Raw genomic sequence first — 12,413 nt, 5'->3', positions numbered from 1 at the left:
ACTTGTCACGGCAAATATTTTCTGGCACGTTCAGAGTTAGTTCAAAATGTAACGAGTGCTATCCAGGTAGTTCTGTTGTTACTTTTGGAAGTGCATGTGTGCTGTCACTTATGTACAGTCAAAGTGTAGTAAAGTTGAGGCAACAAGAGCACAAAAAAAGATTGTCTGTTAAAGGTTGTAGTTGATGAATGTACAAAATATATGTTAGTGTCTGTGGAGGTCTGTACATTGTGTTTAGATTGTCCAGTTATGTAAATAAACGAAACTAAAATGATTTCTCGTCAGCCATCTTCTATGAAGATGCTAATATTTGCATCAGTATCGCCATCATTCCTCCATCATATAGATATATTATATAGATAGACAACACTGATTTGCTGATAAAGACGCTACTATTAGTCTTATACACTGGCCCTACACCTGTTTTTTGAGCGTGCATGTGTGCGTGTGTCCATGTGTACCTGTACTGGTGAGGGCTGAGCGTGGGGCTGCAGCTGCCGTTGCTGTTGACCTGCTCCACAGTAGAGCTGACATCATCGTGGCCCACATGCAGCATGTTGAGGCTGGCCGCAGACGGGGACACCATGGAATGGCTGTTGAGCAGGGACAGACTGCTCTCTGCCAGAGCCGCCTGCACACAAACACACAGGAAAGAAAAACGTGATCCATCAAATTAGAAGACGCTAAATGATAATGGCTGCAGGGGTTTGTGACGTAATAAAATGATCCGTCCACTACAACCAGATATGTTGAAACACCTAAATCTTACTTGTACATTTAACTTGTAATGCTCAAAGTGTGTTTGTAAGTTCACACATAACACGTTAAACACGGTATAAGAATTGGTCACAGTGACAATGAATGATGGATAGTTTTTCTTTATGCACTGATGAGAGCTCTTCCATACGGAGCACATTTGAATCCAATAACTTGCTAGTGAACTTGAAAAACCACTAGGGGGCACTTATATACAGTGCTTTCCCCCCATCACGGCTTGTGCTTTTAAGTCATAAGTGCGTGTGTGTTCATAAGAAACGTTAAGCGAGACTGATCCACCACCTCAACTTAGACGCACTCGCAAACACGGTAACACATCAATGTCTGCAGAAGAGAAAACAACTGAACCAACAGGGGCAGCTTTCTGTCACAGCTCACATCCAGCTGTTCTGAGATGAGGCAGGTTGGACACTAGCTGAGAGACTCACCCCACCTCCCCGCTCACACAGGAGGTGAAAAAAAGACAAAAGGAAGGGAATTCTCACTCGCTAAGAGATGGATATTCTGGAACAGGCGATAATTTTATGCGGTAACCTTAATTGACAACTACTTGACGCTATAAATCATCTCAGCGGCAAAATTGCATGTGTGTGTGGGTTCGGTGTGTATGTCTGCGTAGGAGTGAAGAGATGGATCGAATGTGTGTTGATGTGTGTGTGTGTGTGTGTGTGGGTGTGTGTGTGTGTGCAGAGTTGGCACATGTGTGAGAAAGTGAGGTGGGAGGTGAGTGTGTGTTGGTGTGGGAGGAGGGAGGTGGCATGGACGTCGTTAGGGATTCTGCTAATTATAAGAGGGAATTGATATTAGTGCCCTTGATTGCGATTGGCTGCTACGTGTATGTATGTGTGTGTGTGTGTGTGTGTGTGTGTGTGTGTGTGTGTGTGTGTGTGTGTGTGAGCGAGAGATAGAGAGAAATGGGGAAGAGAGGGCAATCCTTACCTGGTAGCTGGCATTTAGGGATCCAAAGCCCAGGCCTGAAATCATGTTTTTCACCAGAGTGGGACTTCTGCACACACACACACACACACACACAGAGGGAGAGAGAGGGGGTGAGAATCACAGATTGAGAGCATATGTGAAAAGATCTGCCAAAGCACTCTGACAAATCTCACAAATATGTTTGTTACAAGTAGAAACATACACAGACTGTAAACAGATGCTAAAACACACACATATTAAAGTGTCTAATATCTGGCGTGCAGGTGTGTGTGCGTGTGTGTGTAATTATCCCTGGTTTCTCTGGCGGTTGGAGAGAACATCTGTTTACATACGCTAACAAGGTTTTTTTCCTCTCCTGCATCTCACACAGCTGCTTACTAATGGTGTCGACAAACACACACACACACACACACACACACACATGCAGTAGAATAAAGTGCGTACACGATAAGTCAGCAGCCTTTTTTTCTCCTTTTTTTTGATTGCTGAGTTGGCCTCTTGGTAATAATAGAGGGTCCATTTAGGCAATCATAGTGCCAGCACCCATAAGCTCACACATCAAGCTCAACTGTGCACCAAGAAAACAAATGTGTGTGTGTGTGTGTGTGTGTGCTCTTACCCGGTCATCTTTGGTGGTCTCCTCTTTTGGTATTCAACCTCATCCACAGTCCACACAGCCCCCTTAACGTTCTCAACGCGAACAAAACACTTGTGCAGACTCAGGTTGTGGCGCACAGCATTCTGGGAAGAGGGAGAGAGAGCAAAAAGGAAGAGCGTTAACACGACTAAAGATAAGTTAACAACTCATTAGCATGGGTATATATTTAAAGGTATTATCTTATATGTATTATTATTATTTGTTATATTTGACTAAGTTTTCACATATTTAATTTTTTAGTGGCCCCTTCTTTCTTTTCTGAAGAGTCTGGCTCGTGGTGGTGAAAAACACCTGAAAACCACCGTGCAAAGAATGCATGAATAAACTGTAAAAGGCATTCTAATGTTTATCTGTAATGTGACACATATATTCTCTGATGTCTCCTGTTAATTTCAGAAATGTATAATCTTAAATTGCCGTGATATTCCATGACTTCCATGATATTCCAGCGTATCCCTGAAGAGAAACTCAACACCAGCTCAAATTGTTATTTTTGTTCCTTTACTTGAAGTTGTCACTTGGCTCGAGGTACAAACACTCACTCAGGGTGTGTTCAGTACAAACAATGCTTCCTTTTTCTACGCACACATACTGTAGCTCCATGTACAGTGCTAACACAGTGTAGCCGTTCTCTAGTAGCGTTATTTTATCTGAGCATTTTTCTAATCAGTCACCATCAGCACACACACACACAGACACACATATCCACAGGAGCTCAGACAGGCATGCAGGCAGGCAGGCAGGCACACCACTATCTTCGTCTCACCCCCCCAGGGACAGGCCTCCCTTTTCATCTGCTATTTGTAGTTTGTTCATGCCCAATTTCATTACCAATTTTAATTCGTCTATAATTAAATCCTGCATATTCTCTCTGACACGTTGTTCTAAGCCGAGAGGGAGGGACAGGCCAGGCATGCATCACTCCTTGCCGTAATTACACACGCAGATACACACACACACACACACAGACACACACACACACACGCACACCCACACACACACACAAACACACACACGTAATTACACAAGCCATAATCAGCGGAGGAACCCTTTCTCCCCCGCATCCCCTCAACCCCCGAGCCGTGATGCTAAGTTTTGTAAATGAGTCTGACCCCAATCTGCGCCCGCCACCCTGACAGTGCAAACACACACACCATAACACACACACACACACATATACACACACACACACACACACACACACACACACACACAGATATACAGACAGACTAGACACCGTAGACGCCAGAGCTATTGCAGTGCTATTTGCATTCGTCTCCGTGATGAAAGCCTAATTCTCCCAGTTAAAACATTAGCAGTCATTTACAGTGGGTCACAGCACATGTGCCGCTCATCTCCCCTCCCTCTGGCCGAGAGAAAGGGGGGAGGGGGGCAACTGGAGGCAGAATTTTGTAAAGAAAGAAAAGAAAAAAGTCACAAGACCAAATTTATTTCAGGTGCTACTAAAAGCGTGGATGTCTTCCTATTGTAAATTGGTTGTGTGTCTGCTGCTGCCTGATGCATGCTGGGATAGGCCACCCCCATATGATCCTAAACACTGTGTTGTATATGTATATATATATATATACGTGAGCAGGCAAGATGATAAATAAAATCATGAATAAATAAGCAAATTAATTTGTGATGACTATGCTACCAGATAAGTGTAAAATGGTGGTGGATGAAGTAAATATTACTGTACAAAATACTACGTACTAAGTAGTCCCTCATCTGGATTTTTATTTCAAAGTATGTATGTATTATTATCAAATGTAGTTAAAGTATATAAAGTAAAAGTATTCACAATGCAGAAAAATGCTCCTGTAAGTGTTTCTATAATATATTATATCATTGGAGGATTATTACTATACAATTAGTGTCAAGTCGAGCTAATTTTAACAATTGAATATGCTGTTCGGCAGTTTAATCTATAATAATGTATCACATTTTATAAAATCAGCAAAGAACTTAACGTAGATAAAGCTGTAAAATAACTGCAGTGGAAAGTATAATATTTAGAGTCGAAATATAAAGTAGTTACTTGAGTAAATGAGTTACATTCCACAAAGGGAAGTCCAAGTGAAGCATATAATACGGAGTCTTGGTTGCATTTTCTATTCGTATTCTATTTGATTCTATTCCAATGTCTTTATATGTAGGGTCAGTAAACCCCAAAGTAGATATTTATACAAAATGCCTCTGGAAAAAAAAAATGGAAAAAAATGGGACACTGCTATTATGGCAAGTTAAACAGAAAATGAAACCTCTTCTTTAAGGCCTACAACTCATCATGCAGCACCTCGAAATAACTCAGCACTCATTTCTCCCCCTCTCTCAATCATCCCTTACTTTCTCTCTCTCTGTCTCTTGACTCATCCTCATTCACTGTCCCTTTCGTATCTATGATCAATGACTTCCACTCCTTGACACCGCTGCTCTCCTCATGAAATATAACGGCTTATTAAAGGACATACATCTCTACGGCCCTATTTGACTCACGGAGCTGCTATATAAATACATAAGGCCATGCCGAGCTATATTTAAAGGTCTGCGAGGCCAACGGCAGAAGAAGCAGACACCAGACATTAATAGTTAAAATTCATAAAAGTCAGATGAGGAGGTAAAGCTATTCCTGGCTGCCCCATCTCTTAACCCTCTCCGCACCCCTCCCTCCATCATCACCCCATCCCTCCCTCCTTGGTTTAGGGCTATTAGAGAACAGACGGGGTCCCTCCTCACCCCTCCTCCCACTGCCTCTCTCACTCCTCCTTTGCTCATTCTCTCACTTTCCCTCTCTGGAGGAACTGACACTCAAATTAGTGTGAGGTTTCTGTAGAAATGGGTCAGCACCTACAATGGTGGGATCAGGCCAGGTGTGTGTGTGTGTGTGTGTGTGTGTGTGTGTGTGTGTGAGGGAGAGATGAGGAGGGAGAGGGAGAGAATTCAATGTTTGTGATCATGGGCAGCGCGCGTGTGTGTGTGTCAGCTTTTCATGTGCATCTCTGTAATGAGACAGTATAACAGCTAGATGTGGCTCTGCCGGGCTAAGTGGGGCCGACTCTCCATGTGCGAAAAGGAGGAGGCGAGAGAATTGTTCATGGCTGAGAGTGAGGAAGAAGGAGAGAATGAGAGCAGTGGGGAAGTGTCTCATAAAGGACAAAAAGAGCCAATAACTGTCAAATCAGTCGTATCTTTAGGAGCTGAGCAAAGTCAACGTTAAAACCTGTGTATGTGTTATTGTACTTGCATCATTTCAAGTTGAAGTGCTAAATTTAGACTTTTCTGCAAAGTGAGGTAATTTGGCCAATCCAAAGGTTTCAAATAACACTAAATCCTGCCTGCAAATTTAGTTTCTGTCATTGTGGTCTCAGTCGGCATCTGCTCTGGGTTGGGGGGCTTCATCAGTGGGCACAGACCACAATAACTTTGCAGTCAATTTGATCAGATTTTACCCAGTCAGTGTTGTTTACCATATTTGAGTTTGAGTCAAAACATTTTTGCTTTGATTGAATCAGCTTTCAACCAGTCTGAGCTGCGGTTGAAACTTTCACTTTTTAAATTCTGGGCTGTTGGGTTTTTCGCCATCATCTAAACAGTTTGCCAATTGCTCTGTTCTCCTCACTAAACTGACGGAGGGACGGAGTACAAGGGAGGGTGTGTACATCGTAAGCTTTTTACCTTCCATGTGGCTGTGTTCCTCCTGAAATAGGCAAACTTGCGTGTAAACCAGTTGTAGATCTCATTGAGAGTCAACTGTCTGTCTGGGGACTCCAGAATGGCCTGAGGAAGAGGAGAGAAGATACAACACGATTTAGAGGAGGAGAACACACAGATGGAGAGAAGAGAAGGTGCAACTGGATCATCGGAGAGACTTACATGACGTATAAGAGAGGCGTAGGTGAAGGGAGGCCTGACATCCGCGTTCTTGTAGAACTCACAGTTCTGAGCCAGCTCTGAAAGAAGAGGCGTGACAATTTTAAATGAACTGATGTGTGTTGTGTAACACATTGTTAAAAATGTGTAAAACTAGATGTTTGATATTATTCTCTATTTTAGTATTAAGCATATTATAATGGAAAAGCATGAGCATAGCTTTGTCCTTACTTTTGACTTCATTCTAAGCCACATACACTAAAAATATATTGATGCCTGAAATTAAAACTAAAATGTTCTACTGAAGGAACGTCAATTGACGGCGGCTCTTTAATTAAACCATGAATAAAAGTGATTTCTGAGGCTATATTGTGTTGCTGTTGCAGGGAAAACACATGAAAACAGGAACATCTAAAAAAACTAAAGCAGTCATCAACATTGGATAAAAAAAAACAAATACAATTTGAATCAATTCTAAATCAATAATTATACAATGCATTATAATAATAAAATAAAAAGGCAGGCACTGAGTTTCTGTTTCAGTCTACCTGAGGCGATGGGGGTGCAGTACTTGTCGGAGTTGCGCCGACGTATGGGCCCAACACCGTGCGTGTGGGAGTGGGAGTGTGTGTGCAGGCTGGAGGAGCTGATGACTGAGGGACCCTGGCGCATTGGGGTGATGGGGGTGGCAGCTGAGGTGGGGGGGTGAGGAAGACCCTCTGGGTAGATATCGCTGTCCCGCTTTAACAGAGAGCCACTGGAAGCCAGGTTCAGCTAAAGAGACACACACACACACACACAGATACATTGCGGTGATTAATTCAGCTTTGGCCAAGAATTCTTCTATTAAATCAACTGGAAATGTTTCAATCCAATTAAACGGCTTTATTTTAAAATACACGTGAACAATTATAAAATGTTAGTAAAATATCCCATTCTCATATAACTTACTGTACCTCGGTTTAATATTGTCTAATGATGTCTACAGCTGGGCTTATCCATTAATAACATAAAAAACAATAGTTTCTCTACTGAGAGCGGAGAATTGATTTAGTTTCTCCGATTTTCTGTATGAATAATACTTCTTTCATGTCAACATCTTTTGACTGAGTGCTGCTGCTGTTTACAGAGAAGCATCATCTCCACAGGACAGGTCTGTCAATACTTGTGTGTCATACACATACAGTAACAAGTCTCTTCCAGGAAATTGTCTCTTAAGTTACAGTTGTGTCTACTAGTTGTGTCAGAATAAAGTGTTTACCTATAGCAACAGGGCACTACATATCCAGGGATGGCTACTATTGTAAAGTCACACTACATAAACAAATTAAAGAAAAAAAAAAATACTCCCTATGAACCCCACACACACACACACACACACACAACATGCTCATATACTGCATTTATACACACAGCGCTGGCTGCAATTAACCCTGCGTTTACAAATACAAAACCACAAGACAGCATGTTTGTAAGAAGGGAACACACACATGCACTCTGCGGTGGCCAAGTCTTCACGGACCAATACGGCCCAATTAGGCAGAGCCTTGCACAAATACAAAAACACACACACACACACACACACACACACACACACACACACACACACACACACACACACACACACACACACACAAACATACATAACGCACAGAACCAGTACACCCAGTCTCTCTGGGACAGCCGTTGCAGGGCTGCTAGTTTAGGACTAATTAAAACCAGTGTGTGTATGTGTGTTGTCTAAATGTATGTAAAATGTGTAAATCACCTTCTCTCTACTCTGCCCCCTCTTTGCCATTTAAGTAGACTGGAGGGGGCGGGGCTGTTTAACAGGTACTTCATTAACGCTGCAACCCTGCCACATCACCACGGCAACAGTCGAACCCTGTTAATTGAGGCCAAGCTTTGTTTCCATTCCTGACGCTCCTCCCCCGCCCCTCCTCCTCCAATCCCTGACCCCGAGGCTCGTCTCCGGTGGTGACAGAACACGCCTCTTCCTGATTTCCCATTAGATGTTAATAGCAGCTGATCCCCCAGCGATCAACGCATCATCCAGACAGACAAGAACACACAAACACACAGCCACTCGGCTGCACCCATTTATATCCCCTCAAATTAAGACACTCTACCTCTAATTGACAATTAATTTCAACATCTTCATATTTTAATAAGACTCCTCGTCAATCTGAATAATGAAATATTCATTAGATACCTAATAACAACCTCACCAACCAGTGTGGACACACAGACACAGACACATACACACATCACATCACATCAAAATGTTAATCCCTTTAGTGGGAACACACTGAAGATACTGTGAGACCACTTTGTCTCTCTCTCTCTCTCTCTCTCTCTCTCTCTGAAAAGCTGAAAAATTGCAATCTTCAAATGCTGAATGAACACAATAATGTTCAACACGGACACACTGCAAATATCTGATTTTATGACTTTCTCTTTGGAATAAGAACATTATGCAGTTCAACACAGCGAAAGAGAGACAGAAGGAAGCAAGAAAGACAGAAAGAAGTGTTGAAAAGAACAAAGTAGTCCCTATGACTTCTAAATAACACATTAACCCTCACTGGTCAATAGGGGGCGTAGATACCAAGCTAGACAGTAAGAGAGGAACTTGAAATCCCAAGAAGGTTTAGGGATAGTGAAACTGTTCATTTAAGAGGAGTTTGTAGGTGAAGAGCAAAGATTTGGGGTGAGAGGATGGAAGAAAAAGTCATGTAATCTGGGTTTCGGGGGTGCCAGTGTGTACTCACAGGTTGGTTAAAAGGCTTTGGCTCTGAGGGGCGCATGTGCAGGTGGGTCATCATGGCCTGGAGTCGCTCGCTCTCTTTCGCCAGCTGTGAAACACACAAGGGTTGTTATCACCATGGAAAACACTTTACCTCATTTCACAGCGCTTAGATTGATATAATGCGGTATTGACACTGAATTACAATTACAATTACACCTCAGGCAGAGGGATGAATATGAAAGTCAGCCACCTCAGCACCCGGAGCTCTCTCACACACTTACACTAGCCTGCAGACACACTCGTCCCCGTTTGACATTGTTAACTGCCTTTTAATGGGAGCTGCTACAGCCCGTGGAAACGCTGCATCCCGCGTGTGTTTGTGCATGAGTACAGGCGTACACACGTGTAGCCTCCAGAAACAACGGATCGACTCTAAGATAGATAGCGCCATTAAAATACTCACACGCTGCAGAGATGTGCAAATATGAGACATTTACACAGTGACTGTGCTGTTGTGTGTGTGTGTGTGTGTGTGTGTGCTGTTGGAGGGTAGAGTGGCGGGCTGCCTGTGGACTGCTGAGGGATGAAGTGACATGTCAGAGAGACGGCCGTCCTGATGTGATGTGACACCAGCTGCCTCTCTGTCACTTTGTGTTCCCTGGCGGTGGCTTCAGGGGCTCAGCTAAACGCTGTTTACCACCACCACCAAACACAATGCCAACCCTAATGCTGGACAGCACGCACGCACACACACACACACACACACACACAAACGCAGTGATGTGAACGGCTTATTCTGAAGTGTTTCGGAAACTATGTCAAGACGTGAGTGAAGAGGCAGCCGTTGTACTTTCACTTTTCTTACGTAGAGCATTTCACTTCTTGTCCAGTGTTGGTATTTTGCTTTTGCTGGAGCATTCAGATGTTTCAAGAGCATTGCGTGTATGAACCACTTTGAGAACAAGAGAGGCCATGCAGCCCGGTCCTCCACTTTCTAGCTCATGTCTCTCTCTCTCTCTCGCTCTCTCTCTCTCTCTCTTTTCTCTTCTCTCTCTCTCCCTCCTCCCCTCTCAGCCTCACTCTCTCTGTTGCTGGTGACCAGAGCAGCTTTATAATTGGAACAGCGATGGCAGCTTCCCTGCCGACTGATCCTTTTAAATTACAAGCTCCACTGCTCTCCATAAACTCTGCCCTGACTCAGACACGTTACTGCCACTGAACGGCTGAAACAGTCTTCATAACTTTGTGAGCGGATGAAAATGAAGTGTGTGTGTATGTGACTCACCTGAATCTCCAGTTGCTGAACCACCTGCATCTGGACTCGGCACTGGGCAGTGCTGCGGTCATCTAGGGCGTGCTCATTGTTCAAGTGCCTAGAGGTGAAGAGGAAATGCAAGAGTGTAAATTGATATCTACAAATAAAAAAAAGATCAAAGCACTGATAGTTCCAACTCAACTCAACAGAAATCCTTGTAAAATCAGTTCACAGGTGCTGAATAATGAAGTAACAAAACCCAGCTCTTTGACTTTCATTTAAACTGAGTTGTGAGCTGTTTCAGCGCGAGAAAATTAAATCATAATCTTGGAGGTTTATTTTGTCTAGCGAAGAACGCAGCAGCTGTGTTTTGTGTGTGTATACTTCATTGGTGCTCAGTGAGCCATGATCCAAGACAACCACCTGGATATGAGCTCATGTGTTATCGCACAAAGCCTTATCTTAAGACTTTCTGTGAGCTAAACTTCACTCCACTTATTAACACTGGTGCGTGCGTGTGTGTGTGTGTGTGTGTGTGTGTGTGTGTGTGTGTGTGTGTGTGTGTGAATGGTGGCGCTGTTTGTTTCCTCCAATGTGGGAGGACCCGGGACCTTCTGATCTTTCCCAGCCCAATCCCCCCTGTCTCCCTTCCTCCATCCCTTTCTCTCTGCTCTGTCATCGCCAAGGTTATTCACAGGTTGCTGCTGCCTGTGCGGTGTGTGTGTGTGTGTGTGTGTGTGTGTGTGTGTGTGTGATGGTGAGTGTGTGTTGAGTACGTGTGCTCGGTATTTGCTGGTGTATTAAAGTGACTTATATCCTGTGGTTCTAAGTTAAAATTCACTTTTCTGACTTGTTTATTGTGATAAGTACATTAGTAGCGATGTGCGTCTGTGTGGTGTATGGCTATTTGAATGTGTGTGTCTTTAACAAAGCAGAAAGTTAGGCAATAACAGGCGAAGACTGGAAATGAAACAAAAACAATGATGTCATGGCACGGCTAATCCTGTCAGATAGACGGCTCAACACAAGTGCACGATAATAATAACAAAAACATGATCTCACCCCTCTCTCGCTCTCTCTCTCTCTCTCTCTTTCTTTCTTTCACTCTCTGTTAAGCTCTCTCGCCCTCGCCCGCACTTCTGTCCACTCTCCCCTTCCCACTCGTCTTCTCCTGCAACTCCCCAAATGCCTGTGATTCACACTCATTCCAACCAAATCTGCCCCCTAAAACCCTCCCCTCTCTCTATAGCCGGGCCATAAACAGTAGCAGTTTTTTTTTTCTCGATGTGTCCCGACAATGAGGCTCTGTTTACTCCTCTGAGTGCTGGCAGACAAGGCTTTAACCCACATTACACCCAGCTCCACCGACCACAGCCAGAGTATTATACCAGAGGACGGGGAGGGAGGGGAGGTGGGAAGAGAGAAGAGGAGAGAAGAAAGGCCTGAAATAGTGGAGTGTCTCCCTCCTCTGTTCTTCTGCTCTACCCTTTTCCCTCCTGGGGCGATGACTAAGGCTGGCTGGAAGGGAGCGCACTGACGGCGTTATCTGTCACTGCCTCCATTTTTTTCCATCTGCCTCTCTCTCTCTCTTACTCACACACACACACACACACACACACACTCTTTTACTCTATCTCTCTTTCTCCTTCCATCTGCCCCGGGGCTACGTGAAATGAGACACCAAACAACAGCTTTCCTCTCCAAACTTTCCCAGCCTGCCTGCATGCTTTGATCTGACTGTCCGATGGCATCACAATCACCACGCACACTTCTATGACTATGTGTGTGTGCGTGTGCATGAGTACATATTTCATCACCGCGGCTTATTAATATCTCCATTGCTTAAACAACTAAAGAGTTCCACACCGATAATGAGAGTGTGAGTTTGTTTAGGGCTTCATTAAAAGGCTTGTGAAGCCTTCATTAGCAGCCATAGTGCCACAGGGAGGTCCGTTGTACTTCATGTGACAGAGGAGGAGATGGAAGAATGTCAAGGCCAGCGACTGCACTGACATCCCGCAGTGACTCCAAACTAGCAAGTGGCATGATGGGGGCAGAGTGGGAATGAGTGTCAACAAAAAGAGGTGAATGCGGATGAGCTAATTAAGAGTAATTTTCTATTTAAAAAAACAGAAACAATGTGTCTGATCCTTCTGAGGAAA

At 43.9% G+C, this 12,413-nt stretch overlaps 1 protein-coding gene across 1 annotated transcript in view; it reads right to left on the bottom strand.

The window, feature by feature from the left end:
- The window catches only part of foxp4 (forkhead box P4), a 90,303-nt gene that overhangs the window by 5,641 nt on the left and 72,249 nt on the right, over positions 1-12,413 (bottom strand). The window contains exons 10-17 of the mRNA XM_079186487.1: positions 10,282-10,369; positions 9,019-9,102; positions 6,796-7,021; positions 6,251-6,327; positions 6,053-6,154; positions 2,336-2,457; positions 1,717-1,783; positions 462-631 (exon numbers count right to left, since the gene is read on the bottom strand). Coding sequence (XP_079042613.1) covers positions 462-631; positions 1,717-1,783; positions 2,336-2,457; positions 6,053-6,154; positions 6,251-6,327; positions 6,796-7,021; positions 9,019-9,102; positions 10,282-10,369 — 936 coding nt within the window. The remainder of the gene's footprint in view (positions 1-461; positions 632-1,716; positions 1,784-2,335; positions 2,458-6,052; positions 6,155-6,250; positions 6,328-6,795; positions 7,022-9,018; positions 9,103-10,281; positions 10,370-12,413) is intronic.

This window comes from Pholis gunnellus, assembly GCF_910591455.1.
Source record: "Pholis gunnellus genome assembly, chromosome: 3".
Taxonomy (NCBI): domain Eukaryota; kingdom Metazoa; phylum Chordata; class Actinopteri; order Perciformes; family Pholidae; genus Pholis; species Pholis gunnellus.
Note: the sequence above shows the minus strand (reverse complement) of the source record. Positions and strands in the feature narration are given on the sequence as shown.